We start from the raw sequence: 27043 nt of genomic DNA, 5'->3' as shown, positions 1-27043 counted from the left end.
CTCAATAAAATAAAACACACTTCAATAATAAATCCCTTCAATAAAAAGTTGAAATCAGTTTACTTCAATTAAAAAAAGTGATAAAATGCTATTATTTGGGTCTCAATTTTTTGTTTTTTTTTAAAAATTTGAACACTGTGAAAATAAAATATTTTTGATTGAATAGTAAAGACATACTTCCCCCTTTAAAATTTTTGCTTTTAAAACTCATCCAAAAAACACAGTAACTTGTACATTGAATATTAAGCCGTGTCTAGTTTTAGTTGCATTACTATCAAAGTGTGGCTTCTTTGATAAATTCAGCAAGCTTCTATAATCTCCGTACTTGTTCAAATACAGACGTTTCTTTCAAATAAACTTTATTTATTCAACAGCTGCAGGCACAGAATATCAATCATGAACAGGAAAAAATCTGCGATTTGAAACCTGTCACATCAAACTGTATTTCATATCTCCAAGAAGGCGGCTTTTTATAGAATTAAAACTTAGAAAACACACGTTACACAACAGCAAGTGGATTTAACAGCTCTGATCATTACCATTCCACTTGTTTCTGTGAATAATATGGACGGGAACCAATTTTAAATTGATAGAGAGAACATAAGATAAACTTTTTTTTTTTTGTTGCGCTAAACTACTGTATGGTATTTAGAAAAGTACAGAGTAGTTATACGTACACAAACACATACACAAACATTTTATACAATTTTTGATTCAATCAAGAACTTTGAAAAAGTTATATATTTTTTTTTTGCACAAACCCTGAATTGAAGCCAAACACTTCCTGTCTGAAAAGTTTGTGACACTTGTTCAAATGCAAAGGCTTGGTTACAGAAATATTACATATTATATAATAAGAATATATTATATAATATAACTGTATGATTTTGCAAAACAAACCCCCTCAATGACAACTCGTTTTGTGCTTTGTGCCACACAAGAGAATTAAAAAATATATATATAGGGACGCCATTTTAAACGTACAATAATACACTATTCATAACAAACTAAACCTAAAATGAGAAATTTTGATTTCAATGGAAACAAATTACAAAAAGATGTATTTGTGTGGATCGAAAAATTGATCGGGTACTTTTTTTTCTTTTTATAAAGTCAGAAAACTTTAGCGTGTTGGTGTCAAACCAAAACAAAAAAAACATTGCATGCATATTTAATTAAAAGATGTGCTTGTAATTTGTTTAAAAAACAACCTCCCCCCAAAAAACCCATATTGTTACATTTACATTCTACATGCTGTACTGAAATAAGGTGAAAATAGAGCACACAGTCTCCGAAAACAATTACACCATCAAAAAACATATTATTTAATGTTAACCTCAAATTATTATTATTATTATAGCAAAGGAATGTTATGCTCAAACTGTACACCAGCATGGCACCACTCGTCCTCTTTCTTCCTAGAAGAAGCGACCAGAATACTGCCTCACGCTGAAAAAAGGGAGAGAGATAAAAGTAAGGACGTCTTAGGACAACATTAGGAATATTTATGTGAGCGGAAACGTGACACAGGTCAGCAATTGTAAAACGCTGCTTTGCTACGAGACACTTTTCATACGGAGCGCGGTGAGAAAAAATAAGCCAAGGTCAAGGCTGGAAATAAATTCTGCTTATGCGGTTACAGTGAACAACTTAGCCTTTTAGAGACGGCGTGAACTGGAGAACCCTCCATTAAACAATAAAAATCAATCAGAATTCTTTTTAAGATTCAGGTACTAATGGCAACACATTTAATGGTATTTTTGGCCGTCAAACAGAATAAAGCATTTATCTGTAAGGATTCATATTTTTCTTTTTTATAAAACCTTGTTCAAATGTGACAAGAAACTTAAGATTTGAAACCAGTAATCAAAAATATTGCACCACATTAATTGTCTCGCAATCAGTTAACTCAGTGTTTCTCAAATGGGGGTACAGGTACCCTAGAGAGCACTGCAGGGGGCTCTTGAGTTAGGCTGCAACAGCGAATCGATCAAATCAATAAAAATCCACTATTAAAAGCGTTGGCAACGAATTTGATTATTCGTTGTGTTGGGGGATTCCGGTTGATTCACCTGCAGAGCTTTGTGTGCGCACGAAAAGTGTTTGTGTGCGCGTGCAGTGTTTGTGTGCACATACAGCGTTTGTGTGTGCACATACAGCGTTTGTGTGTGCGCACACCAGTGTTTGTGTGCACCACATCAGGCAGGAGAAACTGTAGCAATAAATCCATTCAGGAAGCACTAAAAACTGCTTAACTCTACATATTAATAAAATGAGATTCTTAAAGATGCAAGTCATCATTATGCTCTATAGTTGTTTTTAAATAGTATTCCGAGCAAAATGTTGTAGTCAAACAAAGGGCGTACTTGGATTTAGAAACATGAGGAAAGGGGTACTTGAGCCAAAAAAATTTGAGAACCAGCGTGTTAACTTGTTAATCAATTTAATTCACAATTTATAGTAAATATCAATATTAGAATACAAAAGAATCCTGTTTTAAATGTGAAAGCTTGAGCGCGTCCATTAGAAGAGAACACGGTTGCTCTCCTTTCTGTGACGGAGCAGTACGTGCCTGTTCTGCAGTAAGTACTGTGCGTTCTGGATCTGGTCCTGGGTTCCTGTGATGGTGATGATGCGGTCCTCAGAGCCCTCTAGTGGCTCGTCGATCTTGATGGACGCTCCGGACTCGTGGCGGATCTGCTTGATCCTCTGTCCGCCCTTTCCAATAATGGAGCCGGCCAGCTACGGAGGAATTAAACACGGAACAATAATAAGGAAGGGAACACCTTATTTCTTGAAGGAGTTTGTATCGAACACTGGATTTCCACTAGATCCAAAACTGCTGCGGACTCAGAAGATTCCACTATTTCACGTGTTTTCTAAGCTTCTACATGACCTACATGGGTAATTTTTGTTCAGATTGTGAAGTAGGACCCTAAATGGTTACAGATGATGTTACATTCTGGAAATATGATACTGAGAGACAATAAATCATGTTTTAAATACATAAATCTGTGGGCCACCCAAAAAAAAAAAACTAGAGATTTAGATCAAATATAAAGCCAATTCTCATTATTGAAGGCTATAAAAGCAGAAATAATTGAACTAATGTATGGACAACAACTGCAACAAGTTTGGTGATAATAATAAACATTTGGCCAAAGACACACATGTTGAAAAAAAAACATAAAATAATTTTTAGTGTAAACGTAAAGACTTTTGATAAACTTTGTTTTAAAAGATAAACTGTGCCACTTGTATCCCTGAATACAAGCATCACATTTTGATTGATGTGCAGAATAAGAGGGTCTGTGCTTGATGTTTTAGAACTGATTTTTTCTCTCTGCTTGGATCGGGCTAAACGTGGTATCAGCGGAAAGGTCTGGTCCCCCCCGGTCCGCATATGTGCTTGATTTTAGGGTACACTCCGAAATGGGCCCGCTGGAGGCCCCGGAAGGTCTGTGTTTTTATCTGTCAGGGGTAACCTCGGTCAATGGATAGAATTACGATCCACCCTAACCACGTAGTATTTTATTTTGAAATAAATATAATAAATAATCCGGATATTTTATTCTGTGTCTATGCGCTACTTCCTGCATTGTGGTTCCACAGCAGTTTCAGATGCGGTGGAAATTAGGGGTTACGTACGTCTTTGGGAATGGTGACTTGTGTCGATATGACTGGACCCACGATGTCGCCGTAGGACCCTCGACCACCTAGGAGTGAAGGGAGTTTGTCCTTTACTGACAAGAGAAAGAAGACATAGTCCCGACAGGTTGGCAATGGAAAATGCCACCTTTAAAGATAACAATCCACCCCCCATGCAGCGGATGAGCTGCATGGGGGTTTCAAAACTACAACAGAAGGCCAAAAAATTATATTGTGTAAAAGTGAATAATGAAGTCAGAATGTCCGAGATATGATGGAGAGATATTTTTATCTCTACTGGACGACTTAAAGGGGCCAGAATGAACCTGGCTAAATAAGCAATTTGGTCCTTAAAGTAGTTTCTATCAAGACAGCACCAATATTATTAAAGAAAAAAAGTACAGAAATAAAAAAGAACCGTTCTTTGTTAAGATAATGTAATATAATCATTTCTTATACAGATCATTTTTAGAATAAATTTGTTTTTAACTGCAAAAGTGCAGGGAAACTTGTCTGTTTCTATTTGTTTTAAATGTGGAAATCCTTTTCGGCTCTAGTTTACCAGACAATTTTCTTCACATCCTAAACTAAAATGTAAGGAAAACATTAATAAGTGGATTATATTAATTAATTGGATTTCTAATAATCAATAGAACACGCTCAGGGCAGATAAAGCCACAAAAACAAAACATTTTGGAGGGAAAGATAGGCATTTCCATTGATGGAATGACATTAAAATGAATATCATTCACAAAAATAACAATACTTACCATATCCACCTCCACTCTGAAATGAATGAGGGAACAAAGAAAGAAAACAAAGTTTTAATTTTACATCAACATCTTCAATTTCTTTGGCAGAAATAAGACCAAAAGTGAACATTAAACTCAATAAGCTTTAGTTTTTTACTGTGATTCACATTAACAACAGATCAGAACCATTCATTTGGTTTCTCTCTTACTAAAATAAAATAACACAGAAAAATTACAAGCACAATTTTCTTCATGTGAATGTTTTACAATGTAGCTACAGGTGGCAGCTGAGACAAATTTTGTTATGTTAATGATAAGTCACATGAAATGAGTTCTCTGTATTTAACCTATCACTGTGAGGCAATGGGAGCAGATAAAGTTACAATGATGGACCAAAGCAGATTCTAACCTGCAACTCTCTGGTTACAAATGTGTTTCTTTATCCACTGCTAGTTAGTTGGTCATTCCCATCTAAAATAAAATAAATAAAATAAAATAAATAATATTTTACTTCCTGCTTCAGTGACGATAACCAAGTGTGATAGAAGAAGCTAATTAACAGTGATGACATTTCTTTAATAACTGATTTTATTTCAAATTGATGAAAATTGGATTAAAGGGGACATATCATGCTAAATCCACTTTTTTTAGCCCTTAAATGCATTTTGTTGTACATTTAGAGTGTTTAGAAGTACAGAAAAGTTCAAATTAGTCTCTTCAGGTGCTCCGTTGATATCTTTATATTCTGTTTTGGTCATATTTTTCAATCTGTTTTGATTCTTCGATTCTCTATTACGTTTTTTGAACAATAACGTCACATTATTTGCAGCGGAACTGCCAAATTAGGACATCAACTCCAGGCCCAACACTTCGAGCAATCCGCCATTTTTATTTCTCGCTGCGATTTTGTAGTCCAAGCTCAACGATGCCAAAGTTACGAGAGGATAAGTCAAAATGTTCGGTTGTTGGATGTAGTAACCCACACGCTTCATTACACCGTCTCCCAGCATCAGAACTTTTTCGAAGTGCCTGGTTGAGTTTTATTTTTCATGGAAATGTACCCACATCTGTGGGTAAGGTCATTTTTTTGTGCGCGAAGCACTTCAAGGATGACTGCTTCAGCAACCTCTGCCAGTATAAAGAAAGATTTGCCGAAAGACTTAGGCGTTAGCTCGGCGCTTGTGTTCGCTCAGTTGTTAGGGTTCTGCAGGTTCATCATCTTCATTTTCATCTCGCTCCGCCGGCTACAACTCTGGCTCAAACATGTAAAGCTGGATGAACAAGTCTTCCGTTGTTGACATTTTGTAAATAACGTGTGAATAAACATTTTCTGCGCCGCTAGATGATCGTATCTCTTCTATCAAACTACAAAAATGGCCGAACAGGGTGGAGTTGAACCGAGTGTCACCTCTGCAACCTGGAGAGGGGGCGGGGTATGAAGTGTCTCATTTGCATTTAAAGAGACCGCACCAAAACGAGTTGCTCTCAGAAGCACATCAGAAAAGGGTAGAAAAGGGGCCTGTGGAGCTATAATAATGAGGAATTCAGACCCAAGCATTGCAGTTCCGCTTTATAAAGACCACAACTGTATGATTTATATGTAAAAAGGAAGGATTTAAAAGCATGATATGTCTCCTTTAATGCATGGGAACAAATAAAAATCATGTGGGCCACAGATAACATGAATAAAAATATTTTGTGTACTTTAAAGTGGCCTGAAAGGTGCCTTTAAATAAAATGTATTATTATCATAATAGTGAAGTGTTTAAATAATAATTATATTAACATTTTAACTACATCTAATAATACTTTGTTAGTAAAATAAACTTAACCTCTAACCTGACAGCTTTGATTCTTGTATACATCTGTATTATATTTCAACATTTGTATGTTTGCATTATTATAATATCTTATTTTTTTTCTATTGTAATGTGTGCACTTGTATTTAATCCTTAAATTCTTTCTCCCCTTTCTTGTTTAGCATTTATTATTTTTATTTGTAATATTTCTCCAGCCTCTGTAACAAGTAATTTCCCTCTGGGATAAATTAAGTATTTTTGATTCCGATTATTAATTTTGATTCAAATGCTGCCAAATCTTGAGACAATAAATAAATGTAGCACAGTGTGAATAAATATCCGGTTTTTATTTTTTTACTGAAACCATTTTATTCGCGGCGTAAAATCTGAGGGGGAGCCGGCTCAGGAATCGCTTTTTGGTTTCTGCTCAAGTTCATTTTCTAGCCTCGTGGATCCCCTGGACTACGTATTCAGCTGCTCCACGGTAACCAAGGAGACAGCTGTTGCCAGGCAACCACAGGCCTACATCAGTGTGTGTGCATCCACAGTGAGAAAAAAAAGCAGCACAACGTCCAAGCTGTTGCGTCTCTCTACTACACAGAAATCAGGGTGGGGTGTGTGCGCGTGTGTGTGTTTGGAGGGGGTGGGGGGAAGAGAAATCCCAATCATCATGTCTGCAACACCACATCACGAACATCCAGGAACACAACAAGGAGGCAACAAACAAACACGTATTCGAGCATCACAACAGCATCTGTATAAAAGAAGCGTCACTTACCATGCTGTCATAACGATCTCCTCCTCGGCCTCGTCTGTCACTGCAGACAAAAAGGTGTGCGTTGATTTTTATTTCTCCAGAGGACACTTGAGGTTTGTGTTTAGAAAGCAGAGTGTGAAAGTGCAAGCAGTCAACCTGGTGTCAGGAATGTAAACAAACGGGGCAGGAGGAGAGGACATGGGTCGTTTTTACATCAAGTTTTATACATAAGGCTGACATTATTGTCATTAGCATGAATAAGGTGTGATAAAGGCTGTCATTAAGTGTTGTTCTCTAAATTACGACACCTTTGGAGCCATCCTGGCATTTTTTGGGTTAGGTGGAAGGATCTAGTGTGGTTACGTAGGGCTCTGAAGGCTCTCTATGTGGCTCCCTGTAGCTTAAAAAAAAATTAAATAATTATTTTTTTTCTTACAGAGGGTATTAAAGATAAATGACATTGTCACAAAATAAAATCGCAATAGAACAATTTGTCAACCTAAAAATAAATCACATTCTGCAATAACTCTGCCACCTTCCTACTTCACCTCCTGCAACATCTACAGACCATCACTTTCCTTGCACCTGTGGCTAACCTTAAGTTTTAGATCCCTAGAAAGATAACAAAAAACACTATTCTAGAAGAAAATAAAAAAAAAATATTTTGGGTGAGACGATTAGCTGCCAAAGTGCCGGCAACATATGCATGCTTAATATGTGGCAAAAATAAAAAACTTCTTTACGTAACATTATTCAACACAATTTTAACTAAGAACGTATTTATTTTGGCTCTGGAAGGACATTATTCCAGGTGAGATGAGATAAAATGGCTCCTTTGAGAGTAAAGACTGCAGACTGCTGGGTTAGGGCAATGAAAGGTTAGGCAACTGGCGACCAGCAGGCCACATGTGGCCCTCAGTCTAATTTTGTGCAGTCCCCAAAACTAAACTGTAATTCAGAAAGTTGGAAGTTATATGAAGCCCAACATAACACACAAACTCCAGAAACACAGAAAATGTCAAGCTCACCACCAGGTGGTGATCGGTTGACAGCTCAGCCCCTCTCTTCACCGAAGAGACACGCGGCCGGAGATCATTCGCCCCTGGGGCGACTACAAAGTCGATCATCGACCTCCGGCCAAGAGTGTCCTGGTGCCACGTGCACTTATGAACACCCTTGTGCTCGAACATGGTGTTCGTTATGGACAAACTGTAACTAGCACAGAAGTCCAATAACAAAACACCACTCGGGTTCAGATCGGGGAGGCCGTTCTTCCCAATCACCCCTGTCCAGGTCTCACTGTCACGGCCCACGTGGGCGTTGAAGTCCCCCAGTAGAACAATGGAGTCCCCAGTCGGGACACCATCTAGTACCCTTCCCAGGGACTCCAAGAAGGCCAGGTACTCTGCGCCGCTGTTGGGCCCGTAGGCCGAAACAACGATGAGAGACCTCTCCCCAACCCGAAGGCGTAGGGATGCAACCCTCTCGTTCACTGGGGTGAACTCCAACACGTGGCGGCTGAGCTGGGGGCAATAAGCAAGCCCACCCCAGCCCGCTGCCTCTCCCCGCGGGCAACGCCAGAGAAGTAGAGTGTCCAGCCTCTTTCCAGGAGTTGGGATCCAGAGCCCAAGCTGTGCGTGGAGGTGAGTCCGACTATATCTAGCCGGTACCTCTCAACCTCCCGAACAAGCTCAGACTCCTTCCCCCCATCGAGGTGACGTTCCATGTCCCAACAGCCAGAAGCTGTGGACGCGGACCGGGCCGCTGAGGCAACCCCCCTCGACCGCCACCCAGTCCTCTCTGCACCCGACCCCTACGGATCCCTCTGCGGGTGGTGGGTCCACAGGAGGGGGGACCCACGTCGTCCTTTCGTGCTAGGCCCAGCCGAGCCCCGTGGGCAAAGGCCCGACCACCAGGCGCTCGCATTCGAGCCCCAGCCCCAGGCCTGGCTACAGGATGGGGCCCCGGCTGCGCCATACCGGGCGACGTCACGGTCCTTGCTTTTATAATGTCCATAGAGGGTCTTCTGAACTGCGCTTAGTCTGACCCATCACCAAGGACCTGTTTGACATGGGAGACCCTACAAGGGGCATAATGCCCCAGACAACATAGCTCCTTGGATCATTCGGGCACTCAAACAACCCCACCACGTTAAGGTGGCAGTTCACGGGCTGCAAAAACAACATAATATACAAAAGCACTTCAAAGACACACAAAATGCTAATGAAATTGCACAAAATGACAGAAAAATACACAAAAACAACAATAACTAAAAATATAACAAAAACACGACTCAAAAAACACAAAAATGTGTTACATTAACAAGAAAATTGACAAAAATATTTCAAAAACACATGAAAAGTCTAAAAACTCAACACAAAAGAGCTACAAAGACAAAACCTTTTGTTATTTCCTGTATTTAAGCTCAGATTGGTCATTATTCTAAATGCTAACATAGATGTTGATATCGGATCAAACAAACATTTTTGTGGGCCCCACTCTGATGGAAGTTGCCCATCTCTGGGTAAGGGTAACGAACGACACTTAATGACAGCCTTCATGACACCTTATTCATGCTAATGACAAGTGTCATATCATAATAATGACAGTGTAATGTCAGGCTTTATGTGTATATATAAGTTAAGTGTTACTTTACCATTTATTTGACTGACATCTGTTGCTCTGCTTTGAAAACTAAAAACTGGGAAACCCTGCTCACCTTGGTCTGTCGTCCATACTGTTGTGGTAGCTGCCGTGGGAAAATCTGTCTCCTCTGGAAAGGAAAAAAAAGACAACAATACAACAAGGCCAAAAATTAATTGTTTGAATCAAAAGAAGAAAAAAAAAAAAGTAAAATAACTGAGCCTGTCCTGACCCTCCTCTTGATGGTGGCGGTGGAAGCAGAGGTGGGTTACGTGCACGGCTTCCGATTCGTATTCCTCTGCTCAGTGGTGGCATCAGAGGACCCCGACGTGGACTCATATCATCATAGTCTCTTCTAGAAGGAGGAGGAGGAGGAGGAGGTCTGCTGCCCCGCACTGGAGGCATGCGCTCAAACCCACCGCGCACACGAATAGGGAAACCAGCCGCGGGTCGCCGACCCCGCTCCTCAAAAATGGTGAAGCCCCCGTAGTCGTATGTCTCATCGTAGAAGTTAGGGTCGTACGGCTGAGCGCGACCTTTAATAGGTGCCTGAAGAAAAAAAAGAAGAGACAATTTTACATTTCAGCACACCCCGTCAGAGCTGATTTATAATCACTATTCTTACGTGACTGAGGCCTTATCTATAAAGCTTGCTTACACCAAAAACAAAGCTTCAAAGTGGCATCCATCACTTCCCAATCAAATGTTGTGATTTATAAATATAAAAATCAATGTTCCTTGTTCTGAAATTCCTCTTCCTTGTCACTTCTGTCACAAATGATCATAGAATCCCATTGGTCAGCAGAAAAAAATCATTCATGAGCTTCTTTGCATTGACCATTTATGGTAAAATGTGGGCGTGTCGAGGGCGTCATATGAAGTTAATTAACTTGCGCCAACTTCTAGCTGGGCTGTGATCTATAAAGGGAAAAGCGTGTGCAGGTGAGCTCCGCACGGTTTTATAAAACGAAATTTTTTGGCGTAGTGTATTTTCAGATTTTTGACGTATGTTCACTTTTAGTGTAGATTCTGCACAATGTTTTATAAATGAGGCTCCTTAACCTTAAACGCATCTCAAGGTTAGCAGGGTAGAAAACTAAACACACCTCTGTTAAAAGCTCCAGGATTACTTTTATACATTCAATGACACGTTCAGGCTTTCCTCCAATCAGGACGACCCGATCAGTGGAGTGTGGACAGCATTCCTGAAACAACTTGATGGTGGTTTGAGTGTTCTGCACAGAAAGATACAAATTGGTTATCAAAATGTTACTAGTTCTAACTTAATGGACAGATTAATAGTGCAAAAATACACACAAGCAAGAATAATTTTCATTTGTCAGAGATGAAAGTAATGGTCTACAAGTCATCAAGTTACTGTAATTAGGTTGCTTCTATGGGTATGGGATTTTAACGATTCTGATTCCTGTTATATATTCTCGTTTCCGATTCTTTGAGTTGTGCAGGTAAACAAGTCAAATATTTCACAGGTGATTTTTTTCATTTGAAAAAGCCTTTACACTGGCCATTTTCATTTCAGTCATGTGGCAAATTAATCAACAGTTCTTGTTGAGGAAGATGATTATTATTCTGGCAACTTGGTCCTGCGCGACCTAGTCGCTCAAAGTTGAAAAATTTGAAGCAACTTCAAGCAACAACTTCCTCCCCAGCCAACACTGTCCATAGAGCCGAGGCAGCAGCCCCTCCCTCCCACTACAGTAAGACGGCTGCAGCGGAGGACTGTACTACACTTCTTTAAATTACAGGGCAAAATTAAAACTGCTAACTTCTTGAATAAGCCTACATTCTGGGTGTACTTATCTTTTAGTAGCTCTGTAAGTTTATCATTTAAACCGTAAAAGCAGCGCTGTCTGTGATACGGCCAGAGAAGAAGTAATCAACCCTCTTTCTCCCTGTCAGCGGCCCCACCTGTGCCTGCAACTATTGAGTAAACAGTTAAACTGCATCCCTTCAAGCTCCTGTTATTGTGTCCTGACCGACGCCCCAGGGGCAAATGAAGCTTAAACACAGAACGAACCACCCTTTATACAGTCCTTCAGTTAAGTCTACCCAACAACAACGCATATGTTCATAAATATATATATACTGTATATATTATACATATTTAGAAAATAATTATTTCATACAGATGTCTTTGTGGAAAATAAATGAAGTTCCAATTGTGCAAGATTTAATATCTTCCTTTTTAAGTTTATACATGAGATGTTAACTGTATGAAAGGGAATCGTGGTAAGATTTATTACCAAAAATAAACCTGGGGGGTGATATTAACTAGTAACTTTAACTTTGAGCTACTTTTTAACTGAACTTCAGTATTTCATGTATGATTTACTTGTACTTGAGTACAATTTCACTCAAGTAACGGTACTTCTACTTGAGTAATATATATCAGTACTCTTTACACCTCTGTCATTTGTCAACCAACATGAACTGTAAGAATAGACCATGCTTGTGATTAGAATTCTTCTGCCTGACAAAAGTTGATCATATACAGACCCACCTCTCTCAGCTCCTTTATTTTGGCACCTTTCACCCCAATAATGCCTCCTGCCAAACTCTGGTGGATCAGCAGACGAAGCTCACAGTCAAAATCAACCCCGCTGTAATGCTGGTACTGCAAAAAAACAACACACACAAATATTGAAGTACGCTGGCAACAAAATGAACTAATGTTAAGTCTACAGTATATTTAACAAATCTCATGAATAATGATCTACTCTAAAAAACTTTTTTTTAAAAATTCAGTGTTTCCAAACAGAACTTTGTAATCTTGAAATTTAAAAAAAAAAAGTATGTGTATACACAACAAAAAACACCAAGTTTTCATTTGTTTTTCAAATTATTACTTTACAGCATACGTGTCAATCTCAAGGCCAAGGGGCCAAATCTGGCCCTTTAGAGCGTCCTAGGACAAAAACATGAATCATTGATGAATCATTGTTTTCTAACTAATTCAGTGTTAGATTTCTCTCCAAACAAAAAAAAAAATTGATGAAACTCAATATTTGCAGGGCTCACAGTTTGGCTCTGCTTAGATCACACAAAGGCAGTCATTTTTAAACTCAAAATGCAAATGTTCTGATATTATTTAACAAAATTCCAAGTACCAATATCAAAAACAAGTGGTATGTTTATCAAAAAAAGTTTAACGTTTGCTTCTCCAAAAGATTCTGATAAGTTCTTAAATTCAATTTTTTTTTTTAAAGTAACCACATACATCAACAAAAGCGGCCAGTATGTTTTACGAAAATAAAGTGCAATCAACTTCTAAGAATGCCTTGAGGAGTGAGGTAGTTTAACACGGTCTGATGTGGTTCACAGACACCTAGTGACTGGGCGTTTAAATGCTATGCATGTTAGCACAATTAAATGTTTTTGTTAAAAAACATGATTAAAAAATTGATTTGGACAGTTTTTGGATGGATACAATAATCAGGCAGTGAAATATCGCGATATATTGCCAAATCGATTTCTTCTTACACCCTCAAAAATGGGGCACAATAATGTTGAAGTTGCTTGTGTTTCCAGCCTAAAATCTGTGGCCCATTTGAGATTAAACTGCTCTGCATTTGGCCCTGGAACTAAAATGAACAGCAATTCTACAGGCAAAAGCTGCCATGCAACAAAAGCTATTATCAGGGGTGTAAGGTAAACATATTTTACCTCTTCCAGAGTGGGTATAATTTTCAGAAGAATGTCTCCAATGGTGTCAATGCTGGCATTCACACTCAGGATCCTGTCAGGAACCATTTCAGCCACAAAGAAGCAAGGTGTTGGAAAGCAGACCACAGATAAAACTGATCAAATACACACCTTTTAATACATTATCAAGAGGCAATCTAGCAAAAATATACTGACAGATTCACATAAGGTTTACAGTTGGTACCAGGTCATACTACACAGAAATAATCACTTTTTACCCAGCGTTACACTGATCACCAGTGACTTTTGATAGGGTGTGAAAGAAAGAGAGGAAGAGACAGATTCTTCTATCGTCATCCCACCGTCAGCAGCTTGGAGAATGTTAAGGGGGGGAGGGGGAGTCAGGGTGGAGGTGAGGGAGAGACAAGGGGGACCGGTAGAAAACAGTGACTGACGGGGTTGAGGCATGTGATTGGTTAACCAGCTTGTGGGACAGCACAGGAGCAGGAGGGGGGTTGGTGGACAGAAGAATGAGATTTGAGGATGCAGAACAACATAAAGGCTGTGCTCGAAATGTCATACGAACATACCGTACTACTCATACTATGCCTGATGTCTGACGCACTAAATTAGTATGTAGTGCGTTCACATTAGATAGTACGAAAAGAATGAGTACGTGAGAAATACCCGGATGTATACTACATCGGGATATTTTTTATGTATGCCTGGTGGACACAATAGTCATACTCAACTGCCCCATGATGCATTGCGAGCAAAACATAAAATCGTCCTGGGACAGGCTTCAAGTTAAAAGTCAAACATCCCATTTTCCAAACAAAAGCATCTCTTCTTGTCTTCCATTACTTATTTTAAAGGAGACATTATGAAAAATCCACTTTTGCAGTGTTTTTGAACACATGAGGTTACTTGAGGGTCTATCGTCACACAAAATGTAAAATAAATCCATCCAGTCCTTTGTTTGTGGTCTGTGTAAGTCATAGAACACAGAGAAAATTGCTCCTTATCAAATTTTCCAAGTTTGTGACGTCACAAGCAAAATTGGGAAGGAAAATACCCTTGCTTCCGCTGGTATCTCCACCAATGGACTCAACCCCCAACCTGATGAAAACTTTTGTGAAATTCCGCCATTGATTTTCTTACTAGCAAAGGAGTGATGCTACCAGTAAAACGAAATACAGAACTTGCTTGGTTGTAGGTTGCAAAGACCAGCATTTGGCTTTGCTTCAAACTCCAGCTGCTGAAAACACAAGAAGGAAGTGGCTGGATTTCATTTTTAATGGCAATGTCCCCTCCGCAGCAATGGTGTAGCGCCAGGGAGCAGACATTTTGAGAATCCGCTGCTGCATTAAATGCACCCTGAAGCGCTGAGACGGACTCACAATAACAATAGCTGCTTAAAAAGCCATGTTTTTTTACTGTAATGTGCAGTTTTTGGCTGAAAACAACAACAGCGTGTGGATAGCAAAATAAAATAACTTTGGTGGTCACTGATCTTCCTCGTAAGAGCGAGGCATGAAGTCAGCGCTTATAGACACGCCTACTCATGAATATGCATAAGCAGGCACCAAAACAGGCGAGTTTTGGGAAATAACCCTTAAATACTATGTTTTTGGGGTTCTTAAAACAAATGGAGATGGGTGAAAAATAGCATAATATGGAACCTTTAATGCTTTTATAAATAGGGCATTTGTTTTAAAGTTTACCGAAAGTTTCGTCAGTATCTCCAAAATGTCAGAATGAAATGTGTTTCCGCTAGTTTCATGGATCAAATGAGCACAAGTTGATATTCTACTTCAGGGGTGTCAAACTCATTTTAGTTGAGGGACCAATTACGGACACGTTTCATCTGAAGTGGGCCACAGAGGTGGGGAATTGAACAATTTCAACATTAGTGCTACATGGCATTTCCATGTATAAATGAGATAGAAGTATGTAGTATATAAGACACCAACAATATCCAAGCAATAGGTGACAGGTAGAGACAATATTGATTGAATTGGGGGAAATCTTGTCAAATAATTTGAGGATTAAGCAGGGCTTTGAAAAAATGTTGTTTCTTTCACAATTTGAGTGTAAAAATGACTTCCATCGTGTTCTACAAGCATGGGAAAACTGCCAAGTCCTTTAACTATTGTAGTTGAATTGAAATTTGTGACAAATTCAAATGCCCCATAACGCATTGCGAGCAGAAAGTAAAATGGTCCTGGGACCGGCTTCAAGCTAAAAGTCAAACATTACATTTTCAAAACAAAAACATCTCTTCTTGTCTTCCATTAGTTTAACGCTTTTGTAAATAGAACTCTTGTTTTGAAGTTAACCAGAAGATTTGTCATTAGGAGAATGGCGGACGTCCGAAAATCTCCAAAATGTCGGAATGGATTGTGTTTCTACTTGGTCACTTTTTTGCTTAAAATGTTTTCAGAATTTTCAAAGGTGGAGAATTCTAGGTGATATTTAGCCTCAGTGTGCATCAGGTTTTTCTAAGTAGTTGTCATGACCATAGTTATCTGGGCTCAGTGATAGATAAAGTGATGCGTCGTCCAAAATGAAGCATATAAAGGCTAAACCGAAGGGCTCCAAGAACAGAACCCTGAGGAACCCCACAGGACATTGCTAATCTGTCAAATTCAAAGCTTCCAAAATAACCGTTGGAGGTTCAAAATGCATCTTGGGAAACTTGGAAGTATACTGCAATGAAAACGATCTACATTCTAATCCTCCTAACTATACTTTTAGTATACAGTAGACAGTATATACTCATTGGGTTTGTAGTGTATAGTACGGAGTGTGACATTTCGAACACAGCCAAAGAGAACATGAAGTGACAAAGTAGAAACGTGTGAGAAAGACAATGATGAAGAACAGTTGACAGTGGGTGAGGTTGGTTGATGGGCCGTAAACACGGTGGACCCACTTTGTAAAATCAAAATATGTTACTGCTGATTTCAAAACACCAACAGCAGCAAGTGATTCACTGTATGAAGAACGAACTGCAAAAATGACACAAAATAAGTCCGACTCGACAGTGAAACGGCTGGAAAATGGTAAGAGAGAGCAAAAGAAACGCTTCTGACCAGTAAAGGGAGGGGGCATGTTAGAGCCTGATGTGTAACAACGACCAGAAATGTAACATGACCCCAACTGTTATAACAAAACAAAAACAATAATAAAACTCAAAATGTCATAACTGGTCAATAATAAGGGTGTGCCAAAATATTGATACGACGATAGATCACTAAGTCTCGTCTAGCGGTACTTTATCGATTCCCTGGCACCAAATATCGATAATTATTTATTTTTCCCCCTTATTATACAAGTTAAGCATAGGGCCCTATAAAATCCACGTTAACGGAATCGCGGATGAAATCAAATGGACAGAATCGGCATGAAATGTGTCACCGTGAGGCAAGTAATATTTTTCTTAATGGGGAAATGTTTCTGGGGAGCTCTCCCATCTTGGCTGCATTAAACAACCCCTAAACCACTTGAAACCCCGTCTAAACTACCAAAAACTACGCAAATCATCACTGACTCCTAACGACAGAGTTATATTATAGCTCATTAACTATCAGTTTATTAATGATCTATTAACTACTTATAACAGATAGTTATTATGAAGTGTTCTGTGTGAGGGTATAATATATATATAAGAATGTAATAAAACTTGAAATGTATAAGAATTCGGGTCTGGTTACATTTCAGGTTGTTGTTACATATCAGGCTCTAACAGGGCATGGGGGGAGGGGGGGAGGGGCATACTGTCAGGTATATAAATATCAAACAGAAGGCAGGTTATCAAAGACATGTGTTTGACTGTTCTAATCAGGCAGTGAGGCAATAACTGATGGGACATACCGCTCTGGGCCACTGCTGTCTGGGACTGATACACTGGCATTGTACTGCAAGGGCCGAGGTGGAGGTGGAGGTTGAGGTGGTTGGCAATTATTCAGGGGGGGCATTCAATCACAAGATGTCAAGTGAGGGTCCCGATTAAGGAGGGGCACAGTTTATGGGTGGGGCCAGCCAGAAGGTGGGCATTCGGGGGCAGGCGAAGATTGGGCCAACATCAAGGTGGGCATTCAGGGGCATGGCGATCGATCCGGTACATAGACAACAGAAAGATATTGGCCGGAAATAAAAAAACAAAACAAAAAATAAAGAAGAAGGGGAGAAGGAATACATTTTTAATTGAATACACGCCAAAGTTCCCAGAAGTGAAATGAGAAGCTGTGAGTGAGAAAGCCTGGTATGTAGAGTGACAAACGCTACCTGTCGTCACTTTAAGGATCTAATATATCCATTAATTCAATAGAGAATCAAATGTTTGTTTGTTTTTTTTTTTAAATATTGATATAAATTTCAAACCCACATCAAATGGTAACAAGTGGCACTATCAGAACATGCATGGGAGATGCCACGTGGTGTCCAAAGGTTGGTAAAAGTATGTTTAACAATGTCGTTTGATAAGGATAAAGAGGAACAAAGGCGTCGCCCAACAACACCACAACAAACAGGTGGACATTGACTCTTCACTCCTATTAACTTGAAAATGATACAATGTTCCTAAAATAAATAAATATATATATATATATATATATATACATACACACACACACACACACACAATATCTTATTTAGCTACATGCAAATTCTTAGGGCTATAGCTCAACTTGGGCAAAGTAGACTCCAAAAACACACCAAATTACAGAAAAATACACAATACAAAAGGAAATACATAAAATGACTCCAAAAACATGCAGAAATCACAGAAAAATGCACAAAAGGACAACAAAAATACACCAATTTACAACAGTTAAAATACACAAAATAACACAATAAATGCACAATAATTACTTCGAAAAACAAAATGACAACAAAAACAACAACATTTCTTGCTCGGCGTAACGGATCGAGTAGTTACCATGTTATCCTGTGATTGAATATATATATATATACAGTATATAGCTTCATCTGAAGTGTGTTTTAATGTGCTGTGATGAACAAGCAGTTCAGATTATCAAATCAGGTTTAGCTGATGGAGAATTAGCTGAACTAAGTCATTTTACTGATGACACGTCACGGTAAAAGCTGTGTGGGATTTCGCACAATAAGAGGCTGATTTGGCAGTAAATTAAGGTTTCACAATTAATGTTTTGGGACCATTTCACACATTTACATGGTATTTCTCTCATTAAATGGGACTAGCAGTGTGGCTAACGTTGCAACGTAATCTTGCATGATTTTAGCGTAAACACCTTGTTTGTGTAAATCATATAAAATGTAAAATGAATGACAGTATTTGAGGCTTAACCCTATTTAGCTTAGTTGATACAATTTCAATTAGTTTAATAGCCAATAAATTAATCTAAACAGGGAAAGATGATTAAACGGAAACAAAACACAAAAGTGTAAAGTGACACGGTAACTGATAAACCCATATTTTTCTTAGAAATTAAAGAACTGAGTTCAAGAAGAGATTGAATCAGAAAGAAATAGATATAAACAAATTATGGTACATTCAGGTTTATTAAGACCAGAAAAGTGAAGTGCCAGAGAAAGTGGGAAAAAGGCCTAATAAAATAAGTATCCTTAACAGTACAGACAAGATTTGCTGAAAGTGTTTTACGTTTACTTACGTCTGTACGCAGGGCTTTAATGTTTTTACCCCCTTTTCCAATAACTGCACCAGCGTTCTGCAACAACAAATAAAAGGTCAGAGGTCAACTTAACAACAAAAACCTATACCTGCTGTTGTCAGAGGGTTTTTACTTTGCTCTGAAGCAGTACTCTTAGTTCTGATGTTTCATCGGTGTTGCGAGAGCGTTTGAAGGCTTGCTCCTCATCCATGTCTTCGGCCGGGCGTTTACCTGACATGGAGGCAGGGTTGGGGTCAATTCCATCATCAATTATCCATGTTCACTTACAACTCGATCATTTTTCCAATTACAATTTAATTAAAATGATTATTTTTCCCCTGAACGTCAATTACAATTATGTTCTCAATTACTAAAGTTTAAATTCAATTATAAATTATTCCTCTTGTATTAGCATCTCTTGTGATAACGGGTCGGTTTTGGCCCATGTTTAAAATCAGCTGTAAAATACACTAAACAAATATGAACTATCGTCTTATTTGTTGATATGTCTTGGCTACCTTGTTTAACTTCCTTATCCATGAAATTATTGGTATTGATATTTTGGTGTGAGTGTCTCAGCCTTTTTTCTGTCAGTATAACTCTAGATGTTTTATTTTAAATAATCCTCAAAAGAACCGACAGGGAAACTTGATATGAAACATGTTTTAATAATTATTAACCACATATGTGTAAGCCATAGAACTGTAAAAGGGTTCTCCGGGTTTGTGTTTCATTAAATTGTAAATTAATTTTTATCGAATTTCAATTTTGAACTCAATTATCTGAACTCAATTACAATTCAATTCTGATTACAACATAGGGCAGCACGATTGTGGCCAAAATTATAATCACAATTATTTTTCATATTAGGGAAAAATCTGTCTTTTTAATGCACTACTTCTAAACAAACAAGAGGTGTACAGTTTACAGTGCAAAATTAAGCTTAATTTTTTTAATGTAAAAAAATTAACCCAAAAACTTTAAACGTACCAAAAGCTAACTGAATAAATACACTAATACAGTGCAGAGCCAATATATTAAATCTAAATATTGCAGATGATCAGGTTAATTTAATCGTGGCAACCAAAATCGTGATCACGATTAAAATTTGATTAATTGTGCAGCCCTATAACAATGGCAACATATTTTTTCAATTACAATTGTCATTATAATTACACCATAATTGTAGCTAATTATCAATTGTGTGATTAAACTTATAATTAACCCCAACCATGCACGGAGGTGAAAAAACCAACAGCTTTCACATATGGTAGCTAAAATCCAGGGCTTGTGATGTAATGTTAAAACACCTAAGTAGGATAAAAATAACCCCTGGCTGGGTGACAAGAATAGAAAGGGCGCTTAAAAGGAATCATAAATCTAATTACACAGTGAATGCTGGGTCAAAAGCATGTTACACCCAGAAAATAGAGGTTTCATTTAAGTGCCAACTGTCTCTGAATGGAGTCCAACAGCACTATGAATTCTTCCTGGATTAAAACATGTATGAATGTTGCTCAGGGACAACAGAACAGCAGTGTCCTGGACAGGAGGAATAAGAACCATCTGACGTGTCCACATGCTATGAGTGAACAGCCAGAATTCCTCTTTTTGTTTCCCTATCTCACCTAATATAAAAATCTACCTACTTATGACATCTGAGCTCAGATTTACTTATAGCACAGCTTCAACTCTACAGTAAAACTCAGGATAGGAATGACCTTACCATTTGTGTCCGTGTTGCTGAATGTGATGTCTTTCTCAAGCTGTTCGTCTTTCACGTCCATTGTTTGGCGAGTGAGTGCGATGGGATGCACACACGGGTTCGTCTCGATGGATCTGACAAAACAGGGTGCAAGTGTCCATACTACAGTCAGAAGGGCCAAATACATGCTTTTTATTTATGTATTTATTTCATTTACTATAGCAGTGTTCTAAATGGCATACTAACGTACTACTCGTACTAAGTTTCACATCAAAATTAGTATTAGGGATGTCCTGATACAATACCAATATTGCAGCCTTGAGTATTTGTCGATACCGATCCGATATCAGCACGAATCATACATACTTTTATTACTTTTTTTGTAGTGTGGAATGTTAGAAAAGACTTAATCAAGTGATGTTACTCAAACAGAGAACAATAGTAGGTATAAGAAAAACTGACCCATTTATTATTAACCAATTGGTTACATTAATTTTAACCAACATAAGATCTACAGTATTTTGTAGGGGTGTCCTGATCCGATATCAAAGATTTTAGAAGCAGTCCAATAAAATCCGTTATTAGTTTTCTGGCTGATATCGGACCGATATGCGATATCAGTATCTGATCGGAACATCCCTAATTAGTATGAAGTGGGTTCACATTCCATCAGAGGTTTTTTCGGGTCACAACCTATTTCGGGTCGTGACCTCATTTTGATATGACAAATGTCCAGCGACCTCAGAGACATTTTTTTTCTTCTAGAATTAGTTTTTGGTCGTGTTTATTAAAGTGTGTGCTACAAATAAAGAGTAGTGCACAAAGTTATGATAGTGCGCCACCACAGATATTTTTTGAGAATGTTTAGGTATAGGTTAGAGTTATTAAAATTATATCTACTTTTTTTTTTGCCAATTACTAGACATTTTAGGTGACCCCATTTTAATTCAAGGCGACCCCACATGGCATCCCGACCCCAAGGTTGAAAAACACCGCAATAGTGGTATGCAGAGATTGAGCACGTGACAGTATTCATATCCGTGCACGTCGCGTGCATGTAGAATGATCCTTTGCGAGCTATAGACACAGACAGACAAGCAGCTTCATGTGCCGCTATGTCTGGTTGAAGCACTGTTTATATTGGACGGTGATTACGGTTACCAAGCGGAGGATGCACACAGGCAACATCGGGGGCAGCCAAGTGGCTGCTTGAGGGGGTCCTCGGGTAAAAACGAAAGCATCTGATCAAATCGCATGTATTAAATAGACCGTGCACCTGATGTATTTGTTTCTTGGTAATGGAAGTCCAAGTGTACGACAATTATTACAACAGTATTGATTTAAAAAAGGTGGGAAAAAAACAACAAAAGCCCCCTATGCTCGTCAAAATGCTACATAGAGGCCAACATCACACCTTAGGGGATCAAAATGACACCGTAGGGGGCCCCTACGCTCAATAGAGCTGGCGACAACCCTGAGTCTACCTTATGTTTACAGGTCTGGCTAGAATCAAGCCTGGGTGTTGCTACTCAAATTTAACCCTGCTGGTCAATGATTGTTAATTTGTGATTTAACATGAAATGAAAAGGAAATACACAATCCCATAAGGAAGTTTATTTGTTATTATTGAAACCACAATAAAATAACTACAGCCTATATTTATATATCCAAAATGTAATGCTCTAAATCAAAGATGGGCAACTTTTATCACAGTGTGGCCCACAAAAATGTATTTGATTCGAGGGCCATATCATCAACATTCATCTAAGAATTTAGAACAATAACCAATAAACAACATTGATGCATGTTCATGTGGATTTGTTGGGTTTTTTCCTTCAGAATTTAATATTTTAATATCGCTTTGAGATGACTATTGTTGTAATTTGCACTATATGAATAAAGTTCAATTGAATTGAATCTTTTTTTTGGGGGGGGGGTATGTTTTTCTTGTTTTCTGTGTGTGTTTGGCTTTTTGTGAGTTTTTGGAGTAATTTTGAGTAAATCTTCTCCCATTTTATGTGTTCTCCCATTGTTTTGTGCTTGTTTTGAGTCATTACGTGGGTTATTTTCTTGTTTGTGCGCCTTTGGAGTAATTCAGTGAATTTTTGTTGTCGTTTTGAATCTTTTTCAGTTATTTTTGTGCACATTTTCTAAGATTCCATTTTATTATTGTCCTTTTATTTATTCCATCCCTTTGTTTTTTGGAGCCATTTTATGTATTTGTCTGTAATTTTGAGCATTTACCTGGAAGGAAGCACAAAATTAGACCAAGGCAAGTTGCCCATGTCTGCTTTACATAATGTTTTATATAAATACTTCTCCAATGACTACTCCTATCTGTGCTTGGTAAACGAGACACCTGTGTAGCCTGGGTATTAACACCCATGTTGTTTGAAAGAAGACCCTCAGAACCAAACCGGGTTGTGGGTCACTGAGGTCACAGACAGGGGTGGAACAGTCTTAAAACACATTTATTCTTTGTTTATCAGACAAAAGACTAACTGCGTCGCCTTTAATGCTCCTGAAATTATATATTACACTTACATAGGTGTTGTTTCACCTATTATTTTTGACATGCTAACCGCGTTTAACATGTCTAGCTAGCTAACAACATCTACACCGACACAGACACAAACCACCGTCCGAATTTAAGCTACAGACACACCGACACTGACCGACAGGGCCTCGAGCTGAAAACGTAACAGTGTGAACGGTATAGAAAAAAAGTAAACAGACCTGTAGAGGCTCACACCGTTACTTCATGGACTCTCCGTCCCCGACTGAAACCGTTTTCAGCGCCGAGCGAGTCCGTCTCCGACAGGTTTTCTAGGTTCGATCAACAACGCCTGGCAGTGATGGCTGCTGAGAGGGCGGGGCTTAAGAACACGCACACACACACGCGCGCGCGCACCCACACACACACACACACACAACTCCACCTGAATATTAAACTCTAACTGCATCAGGTTATGGATTATTTAGGTTTGAAAAAGAACAAAAAAAAGGGGGAGACAGTTAGACCTAGGCTGACCCCGCCCCGCCCCGGATGACCCCGCAATGTTCCATGAAGAGCACCTGAGTCATGCTGTGTGCACATCCTTCATTTTTTATAGAAACCTTTATTTAAATCATGACAAACACAAAACCAGGCATATAAAATATAATATGTATATACACCCTTTATATACACTATAAATTAATTTACAGCTACAGTAAGTCAGAGCAATTAATTCAATTTTCTATTTTAATTTTTCAGGCAACCCCACATAGAGTCCCGACCCCAAGATTGAAAAACCATGATTTAGTGGCTCCTGAATAGATGTATTTCTGTAGTTTATTATTTCCGGTCATCTCATGCCTGGGGTGGGACCAAGACTGACACTTGATTTGTTAATTTTCCATTCTCTCTCTTCAGTACCCCCTGTAGTGCCATGGTGTACCTCTAGGGGTGCACACACCCCCATTTGAGAAACACTGGTTTAAATCAACAACTCACTAAGTGCTTCTTTAACATCATGAAATCCAGTTTTTTCTCTGTTTACAGGTCCATGTGTATATATATATATATATAAGTCTTCTATTTTTATTATGCTGTATTATTTTATTTTATCTCATTTATCTGCTGCTGAAACTGTGCAAGTTTCTACTTTGTAGGACTAATTAAGGGTATCTTTATATTTTTCACCTATATATATGTGTGCCCTGAGTTGTGGGTTTTTTTCTTAAATAAAATTGAATAAAATTGAAGAAATAGATGTAGTCTTTGTGAATTTCTAGTTTTTTTTTTGCTGATGTTTTCATAAAAAGTGTTATTCGCTTTAGTCAGGATGTTGTGCACAACCTTTGAAACAGTTGTTTTAATTTGATCAGCAGATCAACCGCAAAAAACAGGAAGTGCAGACTATAGTGTTAAAAAAAAAAAACAAGCACATGAAAGTTCAACTTTAGTTCAGCAATAATACAGATTTACCTACACACCTGCACTGGTCAGTGATTGGGAGATCCATTCCATCATGCTTTCAGTAGTATAGCTAATTATTTTTCATAGACGCTTGTGCGTCAACTGTATACGTCACAACTGGGCCTATAATGGACAGTGTTGGTGTATATGGGGGATTAAGTCTCTGTGCTTTCACCTAATGTTTGACTTTACAGACATTAAGATGCATATTGTGTTGTTAAATTACATGTTTCCTGTGCAACAGAAGGTGTGAAATGTGTTTTTTTTTTTTTTTTCAACCATGATAGAAATTGACTATCATTTCATAGTATATATACTGTATATATAAAGGTTAAATTAAGGCTATTTGATTATAAGAAATGTAAAGTAAGTGCAGGCAAACGCATGCATGCAGTGTGGTGTGGGTGATGCTGGTCCATGGTGATAATCAATAGACGGATGCAGGTACACAGGCTTCCTCCCCGCACATTTTTGCCCTTTTTCACTATTGTTTGCCACATTTTGCTGATCTATGCTACCTTTTGCCATTAGATGCCTCTGGTTTCCTCATTTTGTGACTTTTTTGCCACTCTTGACTGCTTTTGGCCCATTTTAGTCACTTTTTACTCATTCCTTGCCAATTTTTACCAAATTTGTGTCACTTTACTTACACTTTTCTTACCGGTGTTGACTGTTTGTTTACCTGTGATTGGCTGGATCACCATTCAGTCAATGTAACTAGACCAATACATTTTCAACAATGAATCCCTCTGTAAAAATTGAGGGGGTGAATTTTTGTTTTTATGAAGGTGTGGGTGTCGCATTCCCCACAGGTGAGATGTCCCTGCACATATTTATATATATTATCACAAACAGTTCAATAATTTATTGTGCACATTCTTAGTATATTATACTGCAACCTTTATCCAAAAACAGTTTCTTGCACTGACCACAGCTTGATTCTCCCCAGTATAAATAAACTGGGAGAATAAATGACGAGGCCATGAGATCAGACTTATTAATTACAAACCACCACTTGGCTGCCCACTCCTTGCAAATTAGGATCCTGAATTACATCCACATTTATCCCTCTTCCCAGTGTGCTGTCATGCTCCTTCAGATATAAACAAGGATCCATTTCAAAATAAAGAGTTCCCTCTTTGCTCTCCCTATCTGAGCTTCCCATGTAGAGTAGACAGAGATAATTCTGTTCTTGATGTTTCTCGTAAAAAAAAAAAAAAAAGAGCCTGCGTACATAGTTTCATCTGCAACCATAGCGACACTTGACATTGTCCGCGCTATTTGTAAAAAGCAAGTCGCCATGGCAACGCTAACCATCCAGGCTGTGTCACAGATCATGTGTCCTGACTGAGTATGTGCAGATCCTCTATCATGAGAGTCTGCTAACAAACTGGCATATTATTTTATTATATTGACACATTGCATGAGACAATTCCCATTTGTAGTAATTAATAGCCTGAATTTATAGCTTTTTTTTTTAAATCATAAAGCTAAAGTGTGGATAAAACAAATATTGGCCGATATTAGCCATAAAATGTCATAACGGTCTACATCAGTATGGGTTTTTTTTCACAGATATTGGAAAACCAGTATGTGCTGTTGTTTAGTTGAATTAGTATTATTATTTTTCACAGATAATTAACGTTTTATGTTGAATACATCCAATGAGGCATCACATTAAAAGTAAAACCTGTTATTTCTATTGAGAGATACATAATGCAACCTAAATATAGGTTGAAGACAAGAATCTACATCGATATCCACTAATATCGCAAATCGGCAAACGCTAATATGAAACATCCCTGGAATAAACCATTATTTATTAATTCCACACTGTTGGAGGAACAGCTACATCAGTAGCTACAGTCTAATGGAAACATGGCAGATTTTTTTTCATGAACACCTTAAAAAAAACACAATCAGATTCATAAGAGTGTGCTTTTCAGGACACTTTGATCTCCTGACATGTTTCGACTGTCAACTGCCAGTCTTCTTCAGAGGTGTCTGCTGTTGATGTTTCCTTGACTTGTGCGTAATAATTCCAGCAAGTTGTTTTTGTCTTCAGACAACTGTGTTTCAGTAAATGTACTTAGATCTCCTGACATGTTTATTTTGGGAAACATTAATGTTTCCTAAAATTACAACTACTGATCTTTAAGAGAAAAAATAAATTAGTTGGGGTGGGTGAAATTTTTTTTAATGTGCCAGATTTGACATGGCTTTGAGCCGTTTTTTTAAAACGAGTGGCTGCATGTTTTTTTTGGGTTTTTTTTTTAATGCTGCAGCGCAACAATCTTAATGCTTGCTTTGTAATTAAACCTATCACTGAAAAATGTTACGTTGACTTTAATCAACTGTTTTTCTGGCTTTAACAAATTTTAGGTTTATGTTGAATGTACTAAAGATGAGCATAAGTTTTTACGAGACAAAATATACATGATAATTACATTTGGTAAAG

At 38.2% G+C, this 27043-nt stretch overlaps 1 protein-coding gene across 4 annotated transcripts; it reads right to left on the bottom strand.

Annotated features, from left to right (window-relative positions):
- Positions 1 to 558: 558 nt before the first annotated feature.
- hnrpkl (heterogeneous nuclear ribonucleoprotein K, like) lies at positions 559 to 23516 on the bottom strand. 4 transcript variants are annotated; one of them, XM_028463044.1, is made up of 15 exons: positions 23361 to 23515; positions 20646 to 20758; positions 19053 to 19150; positions 18920 to 18976; positions 17139 to 17182; positions 13284 to 13356; positions 12121 to 12234; positions 10706 to 10834; positions 9832 to 10148; positions 9676 to 9729; positions 6978 to 7017; positions 4419 to 4434; positions 3649 to 3743; positions 2573 to 2742; positions 559 to 1449 (listed from the first exon to the last, which is right to left on the bottom strand). In XM_028463044.1, the coding sequence occupies exons 2-15, from the start codon at positions 20704 to 20706 to the stop codon at positions 1419 to 1421; spliced, it is 1299 nt and encodes a 432-aa protein (XP_028318845.1). In that variant the 5' UTR covers positions 20707 to 20758; positions 23361 to 23515; the 3' UTR covers positions 559 to 1418. The 4 variants fall into 4 exon arrangements, with proteins under 4 accessions (XP_028318845.1, XP_028318847.1, XP_028318844.1 ...); XM_028463046.1 differs by having other exon boundaries at positions 3649 to 3716; XM_028463043.1 differs by lacking the exon at positions 559 to 1449 and having other exon boundaries at positions 2427 to 2742; positions 23361 to 23516.
- Positions 23517 to 27043: the final 3527 nt, after the last annotated feature.

The sequence above is a fragment of the Gouania willdenowi genome, chromosome 12 (genome assembly GCF_900634775.1).
Source record: "Gouania willdenowi chromosome 12, fGouWil2.1, whole genome shotgun sequence".
In the NCBI taxonomy this organism is placed as follows: domain Eukaryota; kingdom Metazoa; phylum Chordata; class Actinopteri; order Blenniiformes; family Gobiesocidae; genus Gouania; species Gouania willdenowi.
The sequence above is the reverse complement of the archived record's forward strand: the minus strand, read 5'-3'. Positions and strand labels throughout refer to the sequence as shown.

Bases quoted from the DNA above. Each gene is read 5' to 3' on its own strand.
- hnrpkl (XM_028463043.1), bottom strand. From the start codon at position 20,706: ATGGACGTGAAAGACGAACAGCTTGAGAAAGACATCACATTCAGCAAC. The intron at 17,183-18,919 runs GTAAGTAAACGT...CGGCCCTTGCAG, and splicing joins TTAAAGCCCTGCGTACAGAC to TACAATGCCAGTGTATCAGT. The intron at 7,018-9,675 runs GTGAGCAGGGTT...TTTTGTCTGCAG, and splicing joins AGTATGGACGACAGACCAAG to TGACAGACGAGGCCGAGGAG.